This window comes from Corvus hawaiiensis, chromosome 6 (assembly GCF_020740725.1).
Source record: "Corvus hawaiiensis isolate bCorHaw1 chromosome 6, bCorHaw1.pri.cur, whole genome shotgun sequence".
NCBI classification, from domain to species: domain Eukaryota; kingdom Metazoa; phylum Chordata; class Aves; order Passeriformes; family Corvidae; genus Corvus; species Corvus hawaiiensis.
In genome coordinates, this window is record NC_063218.1 from 34738013 (window position 1) to 34764501 (window position 26489).

The 26489-nt window shown below is 44.6% G+C and overlaps 1 protein-coding gene and 1 long non-coding RNA gene across 10 annotated transcripts; one reads left to right on the forward strand and one right to left on the reverse strand.

Annotated features, from left to right (window-relative positions):
• The first annotated feature begins 72 nt into the window (after positions 1 to 72).
• On the forward strand, positions 73 to 20657 carry EXD2 (exonuclease 3'-5' domain containing 2). Of its 9 annotated transcripts, XM_048307302.1 has the most exons (10): positions 73 to 950; positions 1054 to 1212; positions 9646 to 10051; positions 10973 to 11229; positions 12284 to 12410; positions 13151 to 13476; positions 15882 to 15988; positions 16232 to 16367; positions 17101 to 17457; positions 18228 to 20657. In XM_048307302.1, the coding sequence occupies exons 3-10, from the start codon at positions 9713 to 9715 to the stop codon at positions 18442 to 18444; spliced, it is 1866 nt and encodes a 621-aa protein (XP_048163259.1). In that variant the 5' UTR covers positions 73 to 950; positions 1054 to 1212; positions 9646 to 9712; the 3' UTR covers positions 18445 to 20657. The 9 variants fall into 9 exon arrangements, with proteins under 9 accessions (XP_048163259.1, XP_048163256.1, XP_048163265.1 ...); XM_048307299.1 differs by lacking the exons at positions 73 to 950; positions 1054 to 1212 and adding an exon at positions 2514 to 2892; XM_048307308.1 differs by lacking the exons at positions 73 to 950; positions 1054 to 1212 and adding an exon at positions 2514 to 2892 and having other exon boundaries at positions 17101 to 17307.
• LOC125327610 lies at positions 5735 to 7858 on the reverse strand. The gene is made up of 2 exons (XR_007204330.1): positions 7771 to 7858; positions 5735 to 6898 (listed from the first exon to the last, which is right to left on the reverse strand). It is a non-coding gene; the product is annotated as an uncharacterized LOC125327610 (long non-coding RNA).
• Positions 20658 to 26489: the final 5832 nt, after the last annotated feature.

Below are 26489 nucleotides of genomic sequence, written 5' to 3' on the forward strand. Positions count from 1 at the left end.
CTCCCCCGCTTCCCCCCTTGTTATGGTTATGATGATTTTTCTTTAGCCAGCCATGGCAGAGAGGTGTTAGACACTCCGCCGCTTCCTGATCCCGCTGGCTCCTCCCCGCTTCCCTCAGCAGCTGATCCTCAGCTGCAGCCCGCGCCTCCCGGCCCGGCTCTAGCGTGGCGCCGCCGCCGGTTAACTCGCTCCTGGAGCGGCACGGGGGGACAGACACACTCGCCCCTGCGGGGACCTGCGGAGGGACGGTAACGTTCGCCACTCCGGGGACGGACACGTTCGCCACTCCAAGGACCTCCTGGGGCAAGGACACATTCGCCGCTGCGGGGACTTGCAGGGGGACAGACACACTCGCCGCTCCGGGGACCTTTTGGGGGAGGGACACGTTCGCCACTCGGAGGACCTGGCGGGGAACGGGCACACCCGTCACTCGGAGCAGCCGCGAGAGGACGCGTCCCGCCGCCGGGCCGGCTGAGCGACCTGTGCCGCCTGCGGCCCCGCGGCCGGCAGGGAAGGTGGCGGCGGGCGGGCAGGTGCTCCCGCAGAGCGGTGAAGGAGAAGGGAGCGCTCCGGAGCCACGGCCGGCCCGCCTTGAGATCCTGCGGGCAACCGGAGGGAAGATGAAGGGAAAAATAGTTCAAGTGCGGGGCCGGTTTGCAGTGGGGCTTGTCCTCTGTAAATGCTGAGTGATTTCAAAATTCAAAGCATTACGGCTTTAGAATTTAGTTTGGGGTTTTTTTGTTGTTGTGGTGGTGGCTTTCTCTATGATACTTTTTATGGGGCTGTCAGAGGTTTCATAGCTTGCTCTCTCCTGCTCCTTCCCGAGCAACACTGACCAAAGGAGGGTTGCCCCATCACGAGCAGTAGACCTTTCTGCAGCCCCAGAAGACTGCTGGAAGTACAGATGAATTTTCTTCTCTTACCCTCCAATATCAACTAAACCCCAAAAGGTAGCTGGCTAACCAGGTGGACCTGATCTGTGCTGTCCTTCACTGTTTGACGGCACCCCAACCTTTACCTTACCAGGATAAAAATATCTTTTCTCTTTCACAGGACCCTGTACCTCTCTGGTAACATCTGATGCTGTGTCAGACAACAGGAGTGTCATTCAAAGAGTGATGTCCGTGAGGTGCTGCACAGACCCCCTGTCCCACCTTGCAGCATCTAACTGCATGCTGCCTGTGCACAAAGTGAGCTGCTTGAAACTTTCAGGTCTGTATTTCCCGATGGCACCAGTACCTAGGGAAGATACAGTTTTCAGAAAGTGAGAGGAATTAGCCTGACCATCCAGGCCATCTTTGTGTAGCACTACATCTGGAGTCTTCAAACTTTAAAACAAGCAGAGAGAAAAACCCTCCCTGACATAAACTGTGATATGGCAAGATGGCTGAGTACTGTTAAGACTGCTGCCATGTTCCGGTGACAGCTTTTCCATAGAAATAGAAATTATTTCATTATAGAAAGTCAGTTAAGTGCTTTGGGTTTTTTCTTGATTAAGATTATAGAAAGAGCATCAAATCCTGCATAAACCAAGCTTTTTATTTGACAACACTAGAGCCTTAATTTTAACACATAAAAAAAGTAAATAAAAAACTTTCCCTTCTAATTGGGAATAAAAAAAGAATGTAAGAAGTTGCTAACATTAACACATTAATATTAATAATTAACAGTGCTTCACAATTGAAGTACAAACAGAGCAGTTAATCTCTTCTGCATCTGAACTGTACAAAAGGGTCTTTTCTAGTTACAGTTGTTGATGGCCAACTATTGCAGTGTACCATGTCTAGCCACCCTCAACACAGAGAGGCAAAGACCCTGTCCATCATGGTTTGTGTTTGTTACCTTAGCTTCAGACACAGGTAAGCTTCAGACACTGCTATAAAATCATATTTTATACCTCTGTTGCTTGCATGCCATGACATTCTGCACCATTACAATTCTATCAGAAACTGTTGCTCACCTTTAAATTCCCGACATGTGGCTCGTTTTTTCCTCCTTTCCTAAAGTATAGTTCAGGTTTAATATTTTTGAGTACCTTTGATTTCTGTACTGAAATAAATATGCAATATAATAAAATCTCCATTCTGGATCCAGTCTCTGGGAAAGCTGTGTACTTACATGGCCTTGCATAGAAATAAAACTATTTCCTAAGCCCCGAGTGCCAGGTTTTTCAAGAAAGATTTAACTGAGGGGTTTTTTTTGCGGGTTTTTTTTTTATCACATTTGTAAGCATTCAGAATTTAAAAGAAAAATAATAGCAGACTGCCAATCTGTCCTGCTCAATGACATGACCATATAGGTTAAAAACTGTACTGGTAAGCATTCTTTAAATTAATTTTGAACATAACACCTGAGGAAGTTATCATAGCCTATACAGGTAATATCTTCCTTTGAAAAGAATGGGTTGCTGTGTTAATAATGCCAGAATGCTGTTATCTCTCCAAAGCACATACACTGTTGTCCTGAGTCATACTGAAGTAGCATCAGTGAAGCATCTTTGTCTACTTTAACAGGAACATTCTGCAGCTTGGAATGGAATTGATGTACTGGCAGTAGTTAGCCAAACAGATCAAACTTCATCAAGTTGCTGTTCTGTGGGACATGTTAGCATGTGGGGTGCTATACCGAGACTGAACAAACTGGATTGAGCCCAGCCAGACCCAAAGGGCGCGGGAAGCCAGAGTCTGTCTCTACACACTGCTTGAGCTGCTTAATTCTGTAGGATGTTTATATAGTCTCCTCCGTGTCTCAAAAGCAGCATGAAATCAAGCACAACAAATGTTTTGACTGGAATTTCAATAAGTAGGCAACAGAGTAGAGGAGTCAACTGGATAGGAAATGGGAGATAATGAACAGGACGGTGACTTGCTGTAGTCGCCCTTGGAAATGAAAGTAAGTAAATAATGTTTGATGCAATACGTAAGAGGGAACTAGGAGAATCCTTCAAATAGAGAAGTGATGTGGTTAGTGTAATGATCTATGTAAACAATCCTGGGTTGCAGTTTCAGAGTTGGTAATTCCAAGGCTGTGCAGGTCTCTCAGCAGTACTAAATTGATCTGGATCGGGTGTGGCCATGGTGTTACATTGCTCTCATATTAGCTTCTGTCCATGCCACAGAGTTTTTGTTCTGCCTCTGGAAGGACTGACAATAACTGGTCGGGGTTTACTGCCTGCTGGGACAAAGTTATCCCTTCGACATTTTTTCCAAACATATTTGAATTGGGAGAATCAGTTAAATTGCATTAGTTGTTCCCATTTGATGGCTGTGGTGTATTTGATCATTAATAGGAGGCCTACAGTCAGCTTTACTCTGTTGTCAGACTCTGGCATTTCCAGTGGTCAATGATTGTGTTAAGAGCTGTGTTGGTTAATGATGGAGGGAGAGGTATTAGGGCAGCCTTTTATATCCGCAAGAGAACAAGGGTCTTAGCTGCAAGGATGGATCAAAAGACTTTGTCTTGGAGCTGCCACAGAGAAGTATATACCCTGGGTGCTAGGATCTACAAAGAAATTTCAGTCAGACCTGACAGTTGACAAACAAGCCTGAGTGGCAGGTAAACTGGTGATGCTATCCACGGATACTCACAAAGAAGATAATAAGAGGGCTTTCAGGAAAGAGTTCTAGCTCTGCTGAGGTCTAATTTCCTGCTAGTCATTCATAGAAGAGAGAAGAAGACTTATGTTTTGAGTTTGGGTAGGGGGAGATAGTTCTGGGGAAAGGAGCAGATCCAAAAATCATCTGCAGAGAGACATTAATTTATTTGTATTTCAGATGAGATAACTCAGAGATAATGTAGGAGGATAACAGAAGACCAACTCTCTGAGAGTCTGTCAAGCACTAGGAAGGAAGGCTTAAATAGGTAAAAAGTATTTAAGTGAAGCATGGTTGTGTCAGGTGAGAAAGGATGAGCTTTAAATATTTTGGGGGGGGTTCTGTTGAACCTTTGATTGGCTTTGGTTAATCCACAGTGGAAACTGAGAAGTTTGGACACTGATAGTTGGATGTCTATGGAGTGAGTCAGAGAGGGTAATAAGGAAAGTGGAGCTGAGTCAAGGCTTTTATTAATTTGTTTATTTATACTAATATTTTTTGAGTGGAAATAGAAAGAAAGGGTAAACCAAGAAAACTATATAATATTTTAGCCACATCATTTTTTTAAAAATAATTTTGCTTGTGTAATTTATTCCCTCTAGTGAAAATTTGGTGGCTTCTGGGCTTTTCTCCTTTTGCTTACTTTCGTGCTTACCTTTACTAACAGAAAGGTAGGAAAAACAAGGATTGTTTTCTCAAATGTCTCCCCTTGGGACTTGCTGTTCAGCTATGTAGGTTTAACATGCAGCTAAGCCAATCTAATGATTTGTGGCCACTGAAAAGTGGCTTTATTTTTTTGTGGCTCTGTGTTCTGTCCCTTTCTTTGTCCTGATGCTACTTATTGGACCTGCTTGTCTGCCATGTGTTTATTTGGCTCATGGAAGTGTCCCAATGAGTGCCAAAATCAGCACAAGCTGGTCTGGAGTGCCCAGCTGGGAGATAAGTTTTGGAGATGGGGGATGTCATATTCTTAGCAGCCATAAACCATGAGGCTGACTCAGTGTGCCTTCTGGACTGAACTCCTGGGGTAAGTTAAGCAGCTCGTCAAGAAATGGAATTGTGAAATTCATCTCCGTTTCTACATAAGCAATGGAAAGAGTTGGCAATGAAGGAAGAAATACGTTGATGATGATCGATGTTAATACAACTCATCCTCATGGGATTATCTGGCATCTTACACCTCTGAGAGAGTTTTTTTCAGATTCTTTGCAAAACCTGCAAACTCTGTCAGATCCCTGCAGTGAGCTACCACTGACTCATCTTTTGGCTTAGGATGTAGTTTCACTGAGATTGGCTGTATGATGAGTTAGTACAAGGAGTTAAACCAGAAGAAAACCCAGTTTTTTTCTGTGCTAGCTTTCTGCTCGCTTAATTCCTTGAATCAAGCAGGCACCGGTATTTGTAGAATTGAGGCTGGAGAAGAATGCTGACAGATAGAAGTGGGAAGCAGAACTGCCTTTTCAACAGAAGCTAAATCTTCCATCCACCTTGTTGCAGTGTGAGACTCCACCTTTAGGATGTGGCTTCACAGTTGGTTGAAACTGATCTCATTCTGACTTATTCAGGAAAAAAACCCTACTGCCTTTCTGGTATCAACCCTGTTAAAACAAATCCTGCTCAAAATGGCTTGTTTGCATATGTAGTCATGGGGTTGCTAGCATTGACAGAAGGAAGATAAATCACATTAGGAGTTGAAATGTGAGTTTGGCTTTCTTCTGTAGCTTGGGATGGGGCCCCAAAGAGAGTGTTATTAATGAGCTAGTGGGGACTACATGCAGCTCTCTGCTCATTGTCTGCTACCAGCAATTTAAGTCTTCACTGGAGCCTCTCTCCTTTGATATTCCACGATCATTGATCTTCCTTTGAACACTGAGTCATTTACCCTAGTCTTCTCCCTCCTAAAGGATGAGCTAATGTCATTATAAAAATAATTCTTTTTTCTGTGATCAGCAGAACAAGTGAAGCCTGGTTTCCTATGGATTTGTCCTGATGTGGTACCGCTGTGTGGATTCTCATATGTATATTAAGCAGTGCCTGCACATGCTTACCGTTTTATCAGTGACAGCTTTATTAGGACCTGTTTCATCCATTTGGCATTTCATTTAAGTTACCTTTGTACAAATTCAGACAGAATTCAGCAATGGTTTAAACATGCTTTTATTGGCAAGGAAAGTGGGGGAAGTAATGGGACCCAGAGGCAGAAACACTAATATAGAGTAATTGCATAAGCCTTCTTTCCTTAGGAAATCAGGCTAAAAATTAATCTTTTGACAGAGACCTCTGCAGAGACCTCAGGTCAGGCTACAGACACAGAAAAGTAAATGTTGCTGTTTACCATATAAAGGCTTCCAGTTACCTGCTGTAACAGACTTCTTGTAAGGAAAAGCCAGCAATTGGTGTTTACTCAGTAATCTTCTCACCTTCAGCAATGTCCCTATCAGGCTTTGGGAACTTGGTTGGTTTGTTTGTTTGCCAGAGTGCACTCATGCATCAGTTGTTTTCATTTATTTTTAATTTAATCCTTATACTTACACTTCTATTACTTCAGAAATGAAGATAAATAATTTTTAAAAGGAAAACCTGGTATTTCAGATTTCTGTGTGAATGCCAGATTATCATGAAGGGTCCACCTACAAACAAGCTTTGTAGATTTGTTCAGTATTCTGTGCTTATCTCAAGCTCTGACAGAGTTCTCTTAAGAATGCCTTGCCTACCCCACAACAGGGCAGCTGGATCCAGGAGCCCATCTACAGCATTGTCTTGATTCTCTTTCCAGTCACTCGGGCCTCAAAATAAGTCTGTTGTGTTCCCAGGTGTTACCTTTTTCCCTTGAAGTAGTTTACAGATGGATCAGTTCCATGATTCTCGGACCCTGTCATTACAGAAATGTGGGTGGTGGAGCAAGGAAGCAGGGAATGAGCAGTCAATCACAGGTACAACAGGAAATCTGGGGCTACCCATCTAAGTGGCAATCTGGGTTTATGATAGATTACAATGACCATACAGAACAAAGCACTGTACCTTGAGGGATATGTGTGAAGAGACAGGAAGAGAAACAGGCAAAACATGTCCATCTGACTGTGGGAATTCAGGTACTGCCAGACCCCTCCAGGTTTCTCTCCTGAGCATGCACATGATGCACTTTTCTTCTGAGCACAAGTCACGTGAGAAACTTCAGAGTAGTGCTGGCTCCTGCTTGGTGACCTGCAGTTCAGCTGGTCAGCTGTGTCTGCTGCATCAGAGCCTAGGGGACAGATGGAGAAGCTGTGGCCAGGTTGTGACTGAAAGGGAGATGCAGACCTTCCCTATAGAGAAGAATAAATCAGAGACAAGATGTGTGAGTTACTGCAGTGAGATTGCAATGCTTTGTAACCACCAGTGAATTAATATAAAAATCTCTTCACTGTGGAGCAAGATCGAGAAGCTTTGCAGAAAGACTTATGATACAGCAGCTGTAACTCTGAGGTATAAAGCATTTGTACATTCAAAATACAGATGCAAGTCACTGGAAAACAAAATTCTCTGATGCTACTCCACCACCAGTGAGACCTGATGTGGTCATACCATGCTGGCCTAGATCAGGTCCTTAGAACAAGTAGCTGCTTAACTTTTAATGGCCCTGTCATCTTATTTCTGATAAGGAGAGGGCATTATTTGCTCAGAAAAGTGTTCTGGAAAATCACTTCTGTTCCTTGTGAGCTATCAATATGTCTGTACCTCATTCCTGAGTTAAGAAAAAAAGAAGGGGGAAAATAAATATGAGCTACAGACAGAAAAAAATACTGCTTCTATAGAAGATTTTTCCCCAATGCCAGCCATTAGCTGCTTTGTTGCACTCTTTGGACAATGTGTCTGCTAAATGCCAAGTCTCTGCTAGGGAGATCCTCCTACGCTGATGGGCAAAGTTAAAACAAAATTTGATGCTGTCAAATTGTTAAATTAACGCAGCACTTCCCGTGGGCTCAGTCTCTAGTTCAAACACATGCAGCTAGCTGGAATTCTAACAGCACAAAAGCTGTGAGATACTGGGAATTGCAAAGGGATTTGAAGAAACTGGGTGCTCAGATCCTCTTATTTGCAACGGAATTTGGGGTGGAAACTTGTTTGCTTTTTGACAGTGATGGCCTCAAGCCTTGACGATCATAATCCTGAACACAGCAGCTGCCTGTATACTCACTGTCCGGGTTTTGTGGTGTCACACTTCCAACGTTCGTATTTCTCCACACACAGGGGGGAAACAATTACTTGTCACGATTATTGCTCTGTTAATTTCTTAATACTCTCTATTTGATTTCCCCCCTTTGTTTTCTTCCAGTTTGCCACTTCGGAGGTGGCTGCGATTTGCTATTTATTTTCCTGGCTGCCTTTGTTCTTCCCATTCTCTCTGGTCCCTCCTGCCCCAGGGGCTCTCCGGTGCTCTGCTTGTGGGTGGCTGCAAACCCGCTTCACAGCCCCTTCGGCTCGCTCCTCAACCCCTACCTACTCGCAGACAACGAACCGCACTTTCGCTGCAAAAATCTCCCACAAAAAGAGCTGGCTTTTCAGTATTTTTGCCAGTATTTTGCCCTGGCTGAAGGCATGCTGACGCCTGCCCAGCGACACAGCCGCCCCGCCACCAGCTTCCGTACAACATGGCGGCGCCCACCGCCCACTCGCACCGCCGGCACAGAGGAAGCGTCCGCCACTCTTAGGCTCCCGGTGTGTGTGGCGACTGCCCCGCGGGGGGTTCCTGCAGCCGGACGCGGCAGTTCCGCGGGACGCAGGCAGCGGGCGGGTCGGTGGGCCCCCGGCAGGGCCGCGGGCGGGTGGCGGGGCCGGGCGCGGGGGAGAGGCTGCTGCGCGCATCCCGGAGAGACGGCGGCCGCGGCTGCAGGTGCGCCGGTGTGCGGTCCGGTGCGCCCGCGGCCTCCCGCATGCTCGCTCCTGGCGCCCGGGCCTTTTCCCAGGGTAAATAACCGCGACCGAGCCTAAAGCGGGCAGCGCCTTCGCCCTGGTGCCGAGGGGAGTCGTGGACCCCCCCCGCCTGCCCCCCTCCCGCCGGGCCTGGCAGCGGCCCGGAGGAGCGCTCGGCTGCGGTCCTGGGCCCGCCCCCGGGTCTTGGCGCACCACTGCCGCCGGGGCTGAGCCGCGCCTGGGGTGTCTTATCGGGGCTTCTCCTGCCCCGGCGGGGGATCCGCACAAGGATCACAGGCACCCCCCGATTCCCAGAGGGGTAGGGGCTGTTGGACCGAGAGAGAGGCCATCGCTGCGGGCGGCTTCGTTGCAGCCCGTGTTCGCGCTCAGTTTACGGGGTGGCAGTGAAGGACCTGTTGCTTCGGGGGCGCTCAGGCAGGTTCCCGGGCCGTGCTCGGGGTGCTGGGAGTGGCTGCGCAGGGCTGGAGTAGCATCGACACCCGAACTTCTGCTTGCGGGGAAGAGTGCGCAAGGACAGCCCTTTTGAAACGATGCAGTGGGTTGGGGAGGTAGGGATGCAGGGACAGGGTTGATTTCAGTTTACTGAAGGGGTACTACGCTTCTGTATGATACAGGGACAGCTGTGTTAAAAATAGATGCTGCTGCTTTAGGGCTTTTCAATGCCTGAAGAGCTATTTGACCCTAGTATGGATGTGAATATAATGGACAAATGCCTGTTATTTACTAATGCGTGAACGGACATGCTTATTCTGCAGCAATTTCATTTTGGCCTTGTTTAGGTTGATCTAGTTCCAAACTGAACTAAAAGATGTTGATAATAACAGTGACTGGTTTATTCTTGGAATAGCAGAGTTTGTGGAAGCATCCAGTTGCATCAGTTTAATTCAATGGATTCCCTTTAAGCTTTTTAGTTGTGTGATCAACAGCAGTATTCAGTCTCCCCTTCCTGCCCAATCCATCACTGCAGCAGTCTGTCCTCCGGCCCCCAGTCTATCAAAGTGGGACCCAGACTTTTTTTCTATCAGGATCACAAGTTGTGGCTAGAACCTTGTTATGGTACCACTGTATGTGTTTAATGTTTCCAAACACATTTCATTATGTTGTCTTTAATTTCTGCCTCTCTCATTTTTCTCTGCAGGCCATGATGAAATCCCACAATGCTGTTTTGAGAGGGTGAGGTGAAGGGACAGAAAGGGCAATAAAAAATGGCCAAGCAAACAGCCGTGACGATTACTTTGGCAACCCTGCTGGGTGTTGCGTTGGGGGGCCTGGTTTTGTGGAAAGCAACCCAGCGTCGGAAAGGAAAAACATGCTGTAGTAGTCAGCAAGAGGAAGCAGCAGTAAAGTCAGAAGATGAGAAACTCATTAAGGCAGAGGATAAGAAGGTGCTTTCCTTCTTCAGATCTCCCACCTTTTCCTGGATAGAGAGGACCCTTGGTGCAGACATAGTGATAGTTTCAGAGCAGGAGGTGTGGGATCATGTTGAACCGTTGCTGAAGAAGGAGCTGGAGAAGTGGCCGGTTCTTGGAATTGATTGTGAGTGGGTGAGTGATCAAGAAGAGCCTCTCCTTCCTTTAGATTGCAAATTGCATGGGGAGATCATTGAAGGTGGAGTAATTCCTTTGCTGAAACAGGTACCACAGGACTGACTATTGAAACTGTGATTGTCTGTCAAGGCAGCAGTGAAGTAGCTGCTAATTTTGATTGCTCTTACGTTTAAGTGTGCTAAGTTTTTAATTCACCAGATGTATTTATATACTGAGTTCCTGTGATAAATCGACTTTACTAAATATAGTAACGGTCATATAGCTAAATATAGCATTATGTGTTTTGTGTAATATCTCTTTAAAGGTGATTTACTAGAAGTAGCTTGAGCTTACACTATTTTAAATCCAGCTACATATTCAAGAAACAATATCTTAAGAACACTAAATCCAAAAAGGAGGATAATGCTGATATGAAGATAAAACTCCCTGGGACAACCAGAAAACAAACTTTCTCTTCTGCTTGTACATTTGCATGTGTGACATCTCAAAACAGGTGTAAAGTAATTTATAAAGCCTGGCTTTGCCACTGTTTTGACTGGAAATTTATTCACCCCACAGTCATTAGTATAAGCCACAGCTAAACAATGTATTTGCCATAAACATTTATATAGCGGTTGGCTTTGTGCTGATGTGCATTAAAAAATATTTCTGATTTCTTCCAACCGCTCAGCTATGAAGGGGGAGGGTGAAAGGGGGAAAGATTCTCTTGTGGGAATGTGGCAAGGAGTAACTTGGGGACATTAATACTGTGAAAAAGACCACATAACTTGCAGTGAATTTTTAGAGACATGTAACAGTACTTGACTGTATAAACCGATAAGTATTTCCTGCCTTCAGTGGCCTTTTTTGCAATTTGCTTCAGCTCCAGTATTACTAATAATACTGTAACCTGGACTCTCATTTTTTACTTCATTACAGGTATCTGTGGAGGGGAAAGCAAATCCTGTATCCCTGCTACAGATGGCTTCTTCCAGTGGCCTCTGCATTCTTGTTCGGTTGCCCAAGCTTGTTGCTAGTGGCCAGACTCTTCCAAAGACTTTGTTGGACATCATGGCAGATAGTGCTGTGTTGAAAGTTGGGGTAGGATGCTGGGAAGATGCTTGCAAATTACTTCATGATTATGGTCTTCCAGTCAAAGGGAGCATGGATCTCCGGTATTTAGCCATGAGACAGCGGTAAGTGCCCGAAGACAGAGGTAGCTCTGTTTGAGGCATCATTTGAGGTGGAAATATTTCTTAGGTGATTTGCATAAACTGAATGATATCAGGCTCGTATGTCTGGAATTCTTAGGGTGGCTTTAGGGTAGCTTTAGGGAATTGATAGCTGCAGCCTAAGAACATATCATGCTTCTATTCTGCGATCTTAATGGAAATGAAATCTTCATGAGGATTTCATTTGCTAGTTGTGTCTGTTAGTCTTCTCTCACAGACTAATACCTTTGTGGACTTTTCTGTGTATTGTGCTTCAGCTTTTAAGAAGTCGAGGCACAATGATGTAATGCAGTGAGAGTGAACACTGTCAGCAGATATTTTAATACACTGCCTAGAAGTATGAGTTAAATGTGCCCAGGGCATGTAAGTGAACTGTTGAATTTCAAAATTTCTTGAAAAATTACTAAATAAGCCAGTTCCAGTTTTCTCTTTTAATAACAGTGCTTCTATGGAAAGGTTACAGTTATGATGCCATTTTCTTATCCTTCACTCTTCCTAAAACAATGCTTTACTTGCAGATATTCTTCACGTACAGTTATGTGTATGGCCGGGGTGTAGTGTTAGTGATCTGGGCCATGGGTTTGCTGACCTCTTGGTGCCTTTTTGGCACTGAGGATGGACTTCTTGTCTCTAGTGGCCAGGATTGTTCCGAGTCATTCCTGGCTCTTGGGCTTCTCATGAATCCCTTGGACAGGTGGTCCATCACTGTATGATGGACCTCTTTAGTTCAGAATTGAGTAGTTGAGAGCCAAACACTTCAGCCTTAAATGTTACTAACTCCCAGCCTTGCCTGCTTTGCATATTGCAGACGCAAGATAGTTACTAAATCTAGGAAGGACATTTTAGTAGAAGGGAGGGAGAGGGCCTGTAAAGCTGACAGGCAGTTGTGTGCTGTTTGAGTCATGCATCGTGTGCATTGTGTTCTCACAGGTTCAGGCTCTATGAGGCCAACTGAATTTGCATGAGTGTATAGTTCAATTTTTAATATGTTTGTTTCACTTTCTTTGTTGAACTGAAGGAAGGATCTACTTCGCAACTGCCTTAGCCTTAAGTCTTTAGCTGAAAAAGTCCTGAACTTCCCGCTTGACAAGTCTCCTCATGTGCGTTGCAGCAACTGGGAGGCAGAAGAACTGACACAAGATCAGGTGTGTCCTCCACTTCGACTTACTGTTTTGGGAGGAAAAGTAGCCTTCTTAGTAGAGAAAGAGGCTTTACAACAGGGAGATCTGAGCCTATTCAAATTATACCTCAAAACCTTATGTGTGACGTGGCCTAAAGTTAATTTCAGGCTCACGGCCTGCATTTCCCTCCTTTTCCATGAAGATAATTTTCTGCTATTCTCGCTTGTTTTCCTTTAGTCCTGAAAGATCTGTGAGGCAAGATCCCTTGAAGAAAGGCTTCCAAAACCTCACCTTTTTAGTATTTTCTTCAGTCTGTAGCAGTCGGGGCAATATTAGAGAGACACTGGAAATCTTCTTCACCTTCTTCAGAGCATTGTGTTTTCCCCGACTGCTCAGTTTCTTTAATCAAGCTGCACACGCCTGCGGTAGCAGTGACCGGTAGAGGGAGTGGCAGGACAAAGAACCATGCTGAGTACTCGCAGCCAGTATGCCAAGAGGGAACTTTTTGTGAGGGAGGGATTGGTGGGGTAGGAGGATGTCTGACCTAAGTATATTTGCAGTCCCTTGCAGTTCCTGGGGGCACTACCCCAGGGTAGTGGGGTGTGGTGATGTTATGAAAGTGCCACTCAACTGGCAAAACTTCATGTGAACTTCAAAAGGAAATAAATCCAGCTTCTGGCTTTACTGTACCAAATACTGAAGACTGATAATGTTTGGGAGGATTTGCTGTTTGTCAGTATCTCAATTTCTGTGCTTTTCTGCAGGTTCTCTATGCTGCTAGGGATGCCCAGGTCTCAGTGGCTCTGTTCTTCCATTTGCTGGGATTTACCAGCCTCCCTGCTACATCTGAAGGTGAAAACTCTGTCACTGCTTGGGAGAAAGCACGGGGAAAATGCCAGGGCTTGGTGGATATCCCATTTAGAGGAAGAAAGAGTGGCAGCACAGGAGAGGAGAAGAGTGGAGAGGGGCGTTCCCCTCAGAAAACAAAGAATCGGAAGTCTTGGGTGAATGGCCAGCCCTCTGGCAATCAGCAAATGAGAGATCCACGGAGGCAGAAGCGAAAGCCTCTGGGTGTGGGATATTCTGCAAGGTGAGTATATGAGCACATCTTACTCTTTGCATTGCATATGGAAAACTTTGAGTGTTGCCTCATGCTCTAGTCATTAAACAAAGTAGATCATATGAGCTAGGAAAGGGAACACAGGCCCTAACAGTCATGGGCATCAGATCCTATTTCTGTTTTCCTCATTTTCCTCTAGGTGGTATTGCAAGCGGGGGCAGCACTTAGATTTCTACTTAGATCATGAGCAAGTCGAGGTGTTGTATTCAAGTTTTGCCCTTCCTTTCTTCCCCTGCGGAAGCATCAGCCAGAGAGCAGAGTTCCAGCAGGAGGCAGTTGGCTGTCCAGGTGTCATTCTTGGGTGTCCAAGGTGTCCTGAGCAGGGCCAGGAGTTGGACTCAGTGATCCTGGTGGGTCCCTTCCAACTCAGCATGTTCTATGATTCCGTGATTCTACTGCTCAAACAGCTGTGTCCTGTCTCCTCCAGGGAAAAGGTGGCACAGAGCTTGTGCTTTCATCAGGATCTGCCTCGTGTACTGTTGTTTGTCCTTTGCTGTCCCATGTCACTGTGACCACAGAGATGGCAGGGCTGAAAGCTAAGGTTAACAGGGGTAAGATGTTGTACAAGGTGTCAGAGGGAACAGGAAGGAACAGCCTGTGGTAGCAGCAAAGCAGTGCCCTCCTGTGCTGGCCAGGGGGCGAGAAGAGAGAATGGTGCTGCTTTGGCCTTGCAGAGGCAGATGCTGCTGGATTCAGGATCACCATCCTTGCAGGCGATTTTTTGGAGCTAATCCTAAATTCTTACAGGCTTTTGCTAGGGAGAGTTCAGTGATTTTTAAATTTAAAACAAGTTGAAAAAGTTGCTTTAAGCTTAATGCAGTGGAAGATGCAGGGTACTGGTATGTTTGGTTTTGTTGGGATACAATCTAATAAAATTTATCACTGGACATAACTAAAATTATATGTAATTATCATTGGGAAAGAAAGTCAGACATTTCTGTATTTGTCTTCTTCTATTTAAGTTTATTTGATTGGCAATGGAGAAACTTTAGTGTAGTCAGTAGTATTGATTTCATTAACAGTCATTAACAGTATTGTGTTTTACAGAGCAAGTCCCTCTTTTTTTTTTATATGGAGGCTGTGTAATATAAAACAGGAGGACTGCATCTCATGGGAGGATTAAAATTCAAACAAAATTACATTCCAAGATAAATTGAGATCTCCCCATATTTGTTTATTTATTTTTTGTTTTTCATTGTGCTCGACTTCATGAGAGATCTGTAGACTCATTGTTTTTTACATTATTTACAGCAATGTGGCTCTGGTCTGTAATAACACTGGATGTGGTTTCAAAAGTCAGTTTTCACTCTTCCTTTCTGTTTAAGTCTGTTTAGTTTAAATGTTTATCCATTTAGAGTTGGGAAGTACTGAAATTATCATAGTGACTGAGTTGAACTGTTGATGCTCAGTGGAGGGAGCCCTCCTGTATCTTTTGTTGGGTTTTTCCCCTCATGGACCTCAGAAGAAATAATTTTGTCAGCTTACATAGCCTGTGAATCAACCTTTTTAGCTGGTAGAGCTCTGCTGAGTACTAATTTGTACAATCTCACTGTAGAGAAGAAAGGAAACTTTTCTACAGTGTATTGTGGCCAGTACAGTGTATTGTGACATGTCTGACCAGTTCCTCCCAGGTCATCTCTGAGCCCAGCCTGCTTCACTCTCCAATTTTGTTTGAAGGAGGTTGGCAGAGTAAGGAAACATTTTCTGCAAAAAAGAGCCCTTCCACACACTGCCACAAACTGCCAGAGACTGCTCAAGCAAGACTTCTTGTCACTGCCAAAGGGTTGGGGCCTGTGTTTGAGGGCATCAGCTCAGCTTTGTTGCTCTCCTGAACTCATATGTTTGAGTTCTCAGTGCTGCAAGAGCGTTTTTGGATCGTTTCTCTTGGGTGAATGAAGTAATTGCTATTCACACTAAGTTTTAGAAAAAATTTCATAATAAAACATTAAAATTCAGGCTTAGGCAGCCGATCCTTGAAACTGCCTTGCCTGTAAGTTGATGCTCTCTTTGAGCTTACTCTTAGCTCATCATCCTTTGTGACTTCAATTCTCTTTTGTTTTCTAATGCAGTTTTTTTTAAAGGCTGTCATCACTGACGGCATCTCTTGAAAATTGGGATTCAGAGTTACAATTCTGTTGGCAGCAGGAGAGCAAAGATGCCTTAGAGTCAATTGCTGAACCCTGTATAAGTTTTCAGATGTACTGCTTCCCTTAGCAGCAGCCTGTGGAGTCTCAGCAGCCTCAAGTGTGTGTTAGGGGTACTCCTGTGATTTGGAGGAGGCCACTTGAACTGCATGGTGACACATAGGGCTGTAGAGAGCTCTGGAGTTTTTTGCATGCTATTATAGTTGCTGTAATACTGCCGTTGTTTCATAGAAAATCTCCACTGTATGACAACTGCTTCCTGCATGCACCAGATGGACAGCCCCTGTGCACTTGTGATCGCAAGAAGGCTCAGTGGTATCTGGACAAGGGGATTGGAGGTAGGCATACCAGTTTTCCTGTTGATATTTGAAATACAGCTTTCTCTGTTCTCTCTCCTCTCTCTTCTCTCTCTTCTTCATAATGGAGCCTGAATTTTTTTGTATCCTTTCTTATTGGAAATACTGTTAGGGATTCACTACATTGTAGTGAAGTGAAGTGAATTCTTACATTGTAGCATCGTTATTTTAGCTTTCCAATGCAACTTTGTCTTGAATATTTTCCCTTTGCCTTTATCGTTTTAGAGCTAGTTAGCACAGACCCATTTGTTGTGAAGCTGCGGTTTGAACCTTCAGGACGTCCTGAGTCTCAAGTTGATTATTATCTAACGGTCAAAGAAAACCTCTGTGTTGTATGTGGCAGGCGAGAATCCTATATTCGGTGAGTTGTTTCATGGATTGGAGAAAAATGCATCTTCTAAAACAGGACTGAGGTCTGCATCTAGTTTGGCATCCAGAAGCTTGGTTAGCGGCCTGAACCATTGTGCTTGTTCATGTCCTGGGTGGGACACTGAATGCTCTGCAGTTGTATGGCTGTGTGAGACACCGAAGAGACCAACCTTTCTTCTTATAGAGGGAGGAGATACTGACCCTGGGAGAGATAAAAGCATATGGAACATGTATGTGCTGTAGTTTGAACGCTGGGGGCAGCAGTGTGCTGACACACACTGGGTGGGTGGCATCCCCTTCTGAAAATAGCTGTACTACTACTTCCACTATTTAGTCCTTATATTTTTGAAAGGTTTGGGTGAGCCTAAAGCTCATGAGGTCCAAAAGAACAAGATTTTTGTCTTTGTCTTTTTGTCTGCTACTGATCAGTTGAGAAGTATACTTCTCATAGTGCATTACTTGATTTTTTTTTTTTTTTAACAGTATGAATCTTTAATTGAAAGTGATGAATTTTTGGAAGGGAAACAAGAGAAATGCAGAAAATCTGTAGAGAGAACTACAAATGAAAAGAATAAAAATAATCACTTTCTGTACTATGAGTCCTGGTAATCTTTGTTTACCTGGACTTTTAGTTTTAATTTACCCTTTCTGGGGCAGAAGGAGGAGGAACTGGGGAGCAGCAGCTCCAGACAAATGCAATGAGCTGTCTGTTTTGTCTTCTCTAGGAAGAATGTTGTTCCTCACGAATACCGAAGACACTTCCCCATCCAGATGAAGGACCACAACTCGCATGACGTACTCCTACTCTGCACATCCTGCCATGCTATCTCCAATTACTATGACAACCATCTCAAGCAGCAGCTGGCCGAGGAGTTTGGGGCCCCCATCGGCTCCGAGGAAGGTGTGCGTCTCCTGGAGGACCCTTTGCGCAGGCAAGTGCGCTCGGGGGCGCGAGCCCTGCTGAATGCAGACAGCCTGCCTGACCCCCGAAGGGCAGAGCTGCTGCAAAGCATCAAGGACTTCTATAACACAGAGACAGTCACTCCAGAGATGCTCCAGGCAGCAGCTGGTCTGGAAACCAGGTATAGCAAGCCCATGTAGGCTGGATGTAAGGTTTATAGTCATTTATATTGCATTTCTTACTGGGTTTGTTTTTGTTTATACCCGTCTCCCCTCAACCCACCACTGGTCTCTGAGCTGCAGCTCTTCTTTCTTTCCCTTTTTCCTTTCCTCCTCACCAGTCTTCTGTTCTTGCTCTTCATCTTCCCTTCCAACATTTTATACTTCTTTTGAAGGACAGATCAGGAAAAGAGTCTGAAGGACAGTCATATCGGAAGTCTCCTCTTCTTCACCTTTTCAAAGCCTCCCCAAATATCTTTTCTTAACAAGTGTCTAGTCTCTGCATGAAATGAGTATTTTCTCCTTGTTATGCTCGCTGTTGTTTGTAAAGTGCCGATGTTGTAACTCAGAGCCTATCCAGGCAGGGAATTAAGTGACAGGCTCAGTGCTCTGGAGGGTCATATAGTTCTTGCCTTGAGAAATTTGCAGTCTCCTGAGGAGTTTATAATGGACCTTAAGAGCTTTGTTTAGTGTTGCTGTAAAAGAAGAACACTTTCTCAGTTCAGAGAAACCAGCTTTATGGTGTAACTGTGTAGCAGAAAGCAGTCTGGCTTTGAAGCAAAGCTTAAAACTCTTCCTCTTGGTTAGCTTACCCTCTGTCTGTAATTAAACTCTGCAGCTGAAAGTATCTTCAATATCTTCAATGTCTTGTCTTCAGTCTTGTTCATTGGAGACAGATCTGGAGTCTGACAGTGGGCTTGTGTGAAAATAAATTGTGCTTGTGTCCTGGCAGGATCTGCAACGAGAGCTACATGCCACATGGACTGAAGGTGGTGCAGTGTTGTGCTAAAGGAGGCCTGCGCTCCCTTATGCAGCTGGAAAGACGCTGGCGGCAGCATTTCTTGGACAGCATGAAGCCCAAACACCTCCCAGAACAATGGTCAGTGGACCATAACCACATGAAGCTGATCCAAAAGTATGGGGAGGATCTTCAGATCAAGCTGTCATGAAACTAACTTCCTGGACTCTGGATAGTGTCTAATGGACATAATGTAACTGAAGATGGAAGGACTACTTTTATTTCTATGTCTCCGCTAACACCTGGGGCCTGGGTTTGCAAAAAGGCAGCAGTAGATATGCCAGATTTGACAGAGTTAAATTTGACAGTTTATAGAGTTAAATCCATTGACTTGAAGTTTCAGGTGGTTTGGAAGTTTAATCCTAGTCTGTCACTCACCAGTTCAGTGGAAGAATGGTATGATAAGGGAATTTGTCTTCTCAAAGTGACTATGAAGAATCATCTTCTAGCCCCCAGGATGTCTGATGCCTCCAGACCATCTCTTGTAATAGAGTGAGTCCAGAGAGAGGCAACAAAAGCACAATAGATGAACATTTCCAGATTTTCTGACATACATTTGTGCCCTTGGCTTTACCTTGGGAGTCTTCTTGATAGAAGTCTTTGTTTTCAGTGCAGCTGTACTCGTATGAGTTCTTCTTAGAGAAGACCCCCTGCCAGAGAGAGATTCCTTGTTTGGAAGAAGCAAAGAAACCTTACTTTTTTTGCAGATGCTGAGCTGTACCAGCATTGCAGATAGGCCTCAGCAAGTTTTCTGGTGGCAAGTGCCCGATGAGAAATGACACTCTGGCAGTATGGAAATACCCATGTTAAGTCTTTTGTTAACCAGCTTCCAGTAACAGAGTTCATAAAAAATGGTTTTCCTAATTCCGCTTGTTTGTCGTGAATAGTGTGCTCACGCGTGCAGGGCTGTTACAGAGACGGGGTGGCATAACTCCTGTGACTGGAGTGTTGGAATGGAGGGTGCAGGCTCTTCAGGAAGAACAGGCACTGGCAGCAAGGAGGAGGTGTCACCTTACTATGTCAGTGACTGGCTGGAGTGCACAGAGCTCCATCTGGAGTGCATGGAGCTCAGCCTAGGGATGGAGGAGGAGTCAACCAAGAACTTATGGGTCAGGATTAAAGGGAGGGCAGGGGCAGGTGACAGCGGGGATCTGCTACAGGTTGCCCAACCAGGAAGACTTGAGTGGATGAAGCCCTCTATAGATAAGAGCAGCCTCGGGTTCACAAGGCCTGGTCTTCATGGGGGACTTCAGCCACCCCATATCTGTTGGAGAGGCAACACAGCAGGGCATAAGCAGTTCAGGAGGTTCCTGGAATGTGTTGATGACTTTTCCAGAAAGCCAGCTGCATCATGGGCTGTATCAAAAGAGGCATGACCAGGAGGTCAAGGGAGCTGATTCTCCCCCTCTATTCTGCTCTCGTGAGACCACCTGGAGTACTGTGTCCAGCTCTGGGACCACCAGTATAGTAGAGCAAGTCCAGAGGAGGGCTACAAAGAAGGCTGGAGCACTTCTCCTATGACTTTTTACGCGAGTGTGTAGTGATAGAACAAGGGTTAGTGGCTGTAAACTGAAAGAGGCTAGGTTTAGATTAGATATTGGGAAGAAAGTCTTTACTGTGAGGGTGGTGAGGCACTGGAACCGCTTGTCAGGGAAGCTGTGAATGCCTCATCCCTGGAAGTGTTCAAAGCCAGGTTGGATGGAGCTCCGAGCAACCTGGTCTAGTGGAAGGTATGCCAGTCCATGGTAGGGATGTTGGAACTGGATGTTCTTTAGGGTCCCTTCCAACACAAACCATTCCGTGATTCCATGAATAGCTCTTGGTGAGTACCTTTTCATATCGGACTGAAATAAGGACAGGCGTCTTAAAAGAGATGAGAGGAAACAATTGAAGACCAGAAGCTTGTAAGAGATCAGACCACACATGGCAAAAAATGGAAAATCTGATGTTCTGTACCTGGATTTGACATGTGTGGTGGTGAGCAGGTTATACTTTTTCCATGCCTGTTTCTCTGTCTCTAAAATGGGACTAGTAATACTTAACTATCTCACAAGGGTGTTGTGAGTCTTAATTAATTCATGTTTTTGTAAAATGCTTTGAAAATATAAGCTAGTGTGTGCTAATTATTATTGTTGTTTTTTAAAATGTGCTGCTGTTTAACTTCCTTAAATATTCACATTTTTTGTCTGGTGCTAGACCTTAGTTAAAGATAACTTTTTAAAAATGCATACTCCTTTCTGTAAAAATCACTTTTGGTTATTTTGATTGCATGAGATGAGTGTGCTTCTACTGAATGATGAAGCTATGCTCAACTTTTATACCTCTCTGTAAAGAAGTTTCAGTAAAACCCTTATCTTCACACTACTGTGTATAGCACAGTTGACCCCTGTTTTATTACAACATTTGGGCAGAATCCTGGACCTGCTGTGATTGTGGCTGAAACTGTCCCTTATCAGATAATTCAAGAAATTTCACAGGCCAGGGGTAAAAACCCTATTTGTGGCGGAGACTGTTTGAGATAAGTAGGAGCCGTGGAGAGAAATGGTACATTAATGCTATCCCAGAGGAGCTGCAATAGCAGCACGAGGAATCACAGGTTCATGATAAATACTACTTATCACAGAGCTGCAAATGAGATCAATTTCATTAGAAGGGCAATATTTTTTTCCTGTACCACTGGCAAGTCTTAACAAAAAGTCATCTAGCCAAATGTGGTATGTCTCTGTGCTCATTCACACAGCTGATTATAATCCCAGCAAGACCTTCCTGGCTACAGCAGCAGTTTGGATATAACTATTTCTCTCCAAAGCATTTTGAGTGTGTGTTCAGATAGCGCTATGTCCTGTCTCCATCTGATCAGGATGTTGAGAGCTTTCTGTGTGACTCAGAAACTCCTTTTCTGTCATCAGGAGTACAAGGTGTCCATTTCACCTCTTTGTTCTGCTTTTTCTCCCTTCGTTCTGATGTAGGAACTCCTGATAAAACTGGTCTCTTTAATGGAACCGATTGGCTGACCACAGGGTCAGGTCTTTTCTGTTTGTGAGACAAGAAAGTAATGTTCAGACAAGAACTGGACTGCAGGTCCTCTATTTTTAAGGAGCCAGTGGTATCATTGAAGATTTTTTTTTCCAAATCACTTGTTCAGAAATAGAAACTAGCAAGGAGAACTTCCTTCACAAATATTTTCTAAACTAAGATTCATTGTTGTTTGTAAGATATCCTTAACTTGTGTAATTTTAATTCAGTTCTGAAAGAAGAGGGGAAGCAATATATTTATTATGCAGGAATAGATTAGCTTTATTTTATTATGATTTTAAATTTTCTACTAGGCTATAGATAAAACTTCCTTGTATGTCTCCATTGCTAATTGTTACATTCGATAAAAATTTACTCTTTTACCAGACTTACCACTTTTGAAGCTCTTTTGTTGCTTTCTTGCATGCTTGCTTTTTCTCTTCTTTCCTTGTGTCTTACCCAGTCCTTATAGGTCCATTGTTCCTTAAAATAACACCTGGACCTCACCCTCTGAGTTTCCTTTTCCAGTGCCTTCCCTGATTTGTGTGTCAGAGATCAGCTGTGGAAGAGCCCATGCTGGCAGCAATACTGTACTTCTAAGCAATGTGATAGTGAGCTTGCTCAGGTATGTTTGAATAGTGGATTCAGATGCTGTCCTTGGTCTGGTCATTTTGGTCAGTCATGGCTACAGATCTACATTTATTCAAATGAAACCTTAGATTTTTCTCAACCTGAGCATTCATCTAGGTTTTTTTAAGTATTTTACCTTAACTGGGACAGTCCTGCACTTAACCACGCACATCCATTTTATCTGTGCACGGGGAGAATTGGCAATGCTCTCTGAATGGGCTCCTTTCATAACATGGGATTTTTCTTTCTGTTGCTTGTCACTTCACATTTGTAAGTTTGTCCAAAGTATGCTGCCAGAGATGGGGGAGAGAAATTTTCCCTTTTACCTGGTGCTTGGTGCCACCTGCCTCAAACTGGTCCTTGCAGGTTGCTGGGGAGCGCACCCCATCTACGGAGATCCCCAAACCTGTCTTGATTTATTAATTCCCTGCAGAACTTGCCTCCATCCTTTTTGTTTGATATGTTTTGCCCATGTGAAACAGATGTTCTGTAAAAATATGACTGGGTACAAATTTCCAGATGCGCCTCTGGAGTGGGAGAGGCAATGGCCCTTGTGGTAGGCTAGCTTGCCTTCTTCCTTGGGCTGAAAACTGATTTCTGTCTTTCCAAACACTACAGTTGGTGTTTTTTCTTGGTTTTTCAGTAACTTAGACATTATTGCAAGGTGCAGGATTTACCAGCTGAGCAGCATTATCTGTTGGAGATGCAGTTAAGTGCTGCACTTTTGAGCAGACCATACATGACATGTTAATTATGCTGCTGACAGTCTTGGCATTTGGAGTGCCTTGGTTTTCCTCCTTTGACAGTCTCTAAAGGTCCCAGCTGTCACATCTGTGACTGACAGGACTGAAGACAACGTATCCCTGTGGGCTTGCATTTTTCTCTGTTTGGTATTCAGTAACGGCAGGGATGGGAAGCTCTCTTCCTGCTGCATTTCTATTGCTCTGGCTCCTTAGGGAGTATCTGGATTCTGCCCTATCTGTATGATGGTTTTGGTGGGAGTTCTTCCATGAAGGCAATGTGGTTGCCTTGAGAAGTACCTCACTGCCTTGGCCTGTGCCTAAGTGTCTTTGAGGAACTGGGTCTTTTCACATGCAAAGGGAGCCTCTGTAACAAGGAGTCACCTGCCTGTCTGCAGTGTTCTGTACCGATTTAGAGGTACCTGTAGTCTGAACCAGCAAGTCAATTCTCATCACTGCTCCTTGATCTCCTCCTTCTTTTGGGCCTCCACAGCAGTCCAGACCTATAAGACCTTCTTCATTCCCACAGGCTGTCATCCCTTTTGGTGTTCTTTGGGAGTAGGGGCCATTGTAAAGTCCTTTCTCTCTCTTCTACTTAGTACCATGTTATTGGTATAAGGACTTTGCCTCACCCTGAGGGGTACATTGTTCTGGAGAAAGGCAGAGGTAGTTTGAGCTAAGTGCAAAGAAGATGTATCCATCTTTCTCTGGGAGTTATTAAAGGAGCCACAGAGAGCCCTCTTGTATTAGCCCTGCATCAAGGGGGTTTTGTTAAATACTTTTACAGGTAAAGAGGGTAATGCAAGTGAGCCAACATGGTTAAGCTTAGTAGAGGGAAAGAAAAACCCAAAAACCAGATAAACATGCAAGGAACATAGTTTCTCATATTCAAAACATATTCTTCTATTGCTGTGAATTCTACCATGACGAGCAGGCAGCTCTGCCAAGGATTTTCTGTGCCAAGGTTAGTACTGCATCCTCTCTTGCCACTTAACTGTAATGGAACTTGTTTTTGTCTTGAATTAGCCAGTGTGATGGTACCTGGGGTCTCAGTGGTGTTGGTCGCCAGGAAACAAAGCAAAACCATCTTTATTTTATTACTTTTCTTTTCAAGCTAGTGGATAAGTTCAGCTTTGAGATGGGGGGGGTGGGGAGAGGAGTAAAGAGAACAGAAAAAAAAGGATGGAGGCTTTTACTGTAAAATGGAGATGTCATCTTCAGATAACAAGAAGCCATTTCCTTGTACAGGAATAACTTCAGCTTCGGCTACAGATGATAGAAAATATGGCTTCTATCTTTCTTTGCTTAAAAAACTGAAAGATTGTGCAGTGGTTAAGAAGGAAAAAAGGAAAAGGCATTTATATATCTCGGCACGAATATGACAAGCCTGGGAAAAGGGTACTAGGCAGCTGTCAGAAATGCAGGCTTAAGAGAAAAATTGCCTGTCCAAACTCCCTTCACAAAAAAACCCTGCTGCTCTAAGAAGCTGCTTCACATTATCTCATGCTCTGTGGGGATCTGAAATGTATCTGTTTCACATTGATTAACAGCAACTCCTTTCCAATTGATTGTTCTTTGAAAAATGTCAGACAGTACTTAGCATTAGCTGAGATCTGCCAGTTGCTTTTCCTTTTTCCTCTGTTCCATGACTGTCCGGGACTGCTAGCCGTAAATAAAAGCAGGGAGACTGTCTGACTGCTGGGGCGTGTGAAAATATGAGTGGGACTCCCTTCAATGCACGATGAATAAAAAAAATCATTATCCCTACTTGTCTAGCAAGGGCTATGGAGAGTTCAAATCTGAGCTGTATGTGTGTATAGTTTTATGTCATGTTTTTGCTATTCAGATAATGTTTTCCATATGTTTTAAAAGCTTTATACTATCTTCTGTCCCCCTCTGGTTCTCCTGTGATATATGAGTAGCAAGACTACATGTTGTTCAGCTGTGTGTCTCAAAGCACTGTGCTGATGTCTTAAAGACCACCTCCATTTTACAGATATTTTCTCCACACTAGAAGTAGAGTCGGTCCAAGCAGTAAAATTGGAACTTAAGAAATCCTTACAGAGCCCTGGAAAACATCAGATTAGACTGCCTGTCTCTTGACAAAGTGTTTACGTGGGAGAAAACTGCCTTCAAGTGCATCTTCAAGTGCACCATAGGTGAAGGTGAATGTTAGATCCTCAAGAATACCCAAATACCCCTTTTTTCCCTGCCTTGCAAATAGGCATTGGAACTCTTAATGTCACTGGGCTCTGGCCCCATTAGCTCCATGTCCCCGTTATGCTCCACTGCTTTCAAGGTTTCCAGTGTATAGTGAAATATTGGAGTGTGTAAGGCCTGCTGCAGTTTTGGACAAAGAAGCCAGCAGGTGAGGTAAATACAAGTAGATAAATGTAAGAGCTAAAAAAGATGGATTATCCCTATTTCACTCAATTGGAATAATCACCAGTTAAAACCAGAAAGACTTCCTGCTAGCCACCAACCTTTTGCTGGATGTGTTTCACTGCTAGCTGTGTCATGTCAGTGAGTTCACAGCTAAAGCTTATTTCTCATGGTGGGCTGCAGTAGGGGACAAGGAAGAGAAATGGCCATAGCTAGTGGGTTTGCACTTGGCTACTAACCTCAATTGTCCCTCGGCCTGCCTCGCCCTAGCCTTGAGGGGAAAGGAGCAGAGGAAAGCCTGAATGGGTCCTTGTCCTCATGACTGCCTCTTTTGCTGAAAACCTGCCACTCTGGAAGGTGAGTCCTGTGCTCTTCAGGAGACATCAGTGTGGAAATGTGGCTTATGAGCAAAGTCTAGAAGTATTACAGCTGGTGAGGGGTCAGTAGCTCTGACCGAGGAAGAGGTGACCGGTCCGGGGAGATGGTCCCAAAAGGAATCGCCTTCCCGAGGCCCGGTGTCTTCCCTCAGCTGCTGGCAGGAGGGCCTGTGCAGAGACTGTCAGCTCTTTAGTGATTATCAGCTCGTGATTCCAGCTCAGCTCTGCAGGGCAGCCTCCAGGCCAGACCAGGGAGAGAGACGAGAGGCTCGTGTGGCTGGTTCCGCACAAAGGTAGCTTTATTGTTGGTCCGTACCCCTGGTCCGTACTCCGGCGAAGGGGAGCCAGGGACGAGCGCTCTCTGCCCTCGCAGGGGCAGGGGGCTAGCTTTTATAGGGATATGGGGGGTGGGTGTCAGAGGGTAAAGGCCAATGGGTTACAAAGGATCTGCATAGGGTCTCCTAGAGGATTCTGAGTCTGTCTTTTCTCGCTGTAACTGCAAAGTTAGCTGCCTTCCCTGGGAGTCCTGGGAAGATTAAGCAATCTCCTTATCTCAGCAGACATCCCTCCAGGGCAGGGGCTGGGCATCTCCTACATAGAAGAACTGAGTTTGTCTTGTTTAGGCAAAACAAAGAATGGAGGGACGAAGAGGTAAATAAGAAACATACTGTGCTGAAGAGGAGGGGGATTTTTGTGGTGTGCTTTCTAGTCTAGCTAGGATGGAAGGTTATGGACTTAAATGTCAACGATGGAGGTTTGTACTAGTCATGAGGAAAAGCTTCCTTACAGTATGCACTGCTTCATGACACAGGTCACATTGCTTTCTTAGCAGCACACTGACTGGCTCCCCAGCTGCAAGCCATCTGTGCTGCCCACTGACAAACCCAGAGGTGATAAAAACTAAAATATTTTAGCTAACTCTGTCCATGGACATTCTGCTCCCCCACGTGCTATGTGCCCTTCAGTCACCCGCTGCCAAGACAGACATAAAGAGCTTCTCTCTGAGCTACTTTAATTAATACGTGCCTGCTCTGGATTTTTATAGCTCTTAA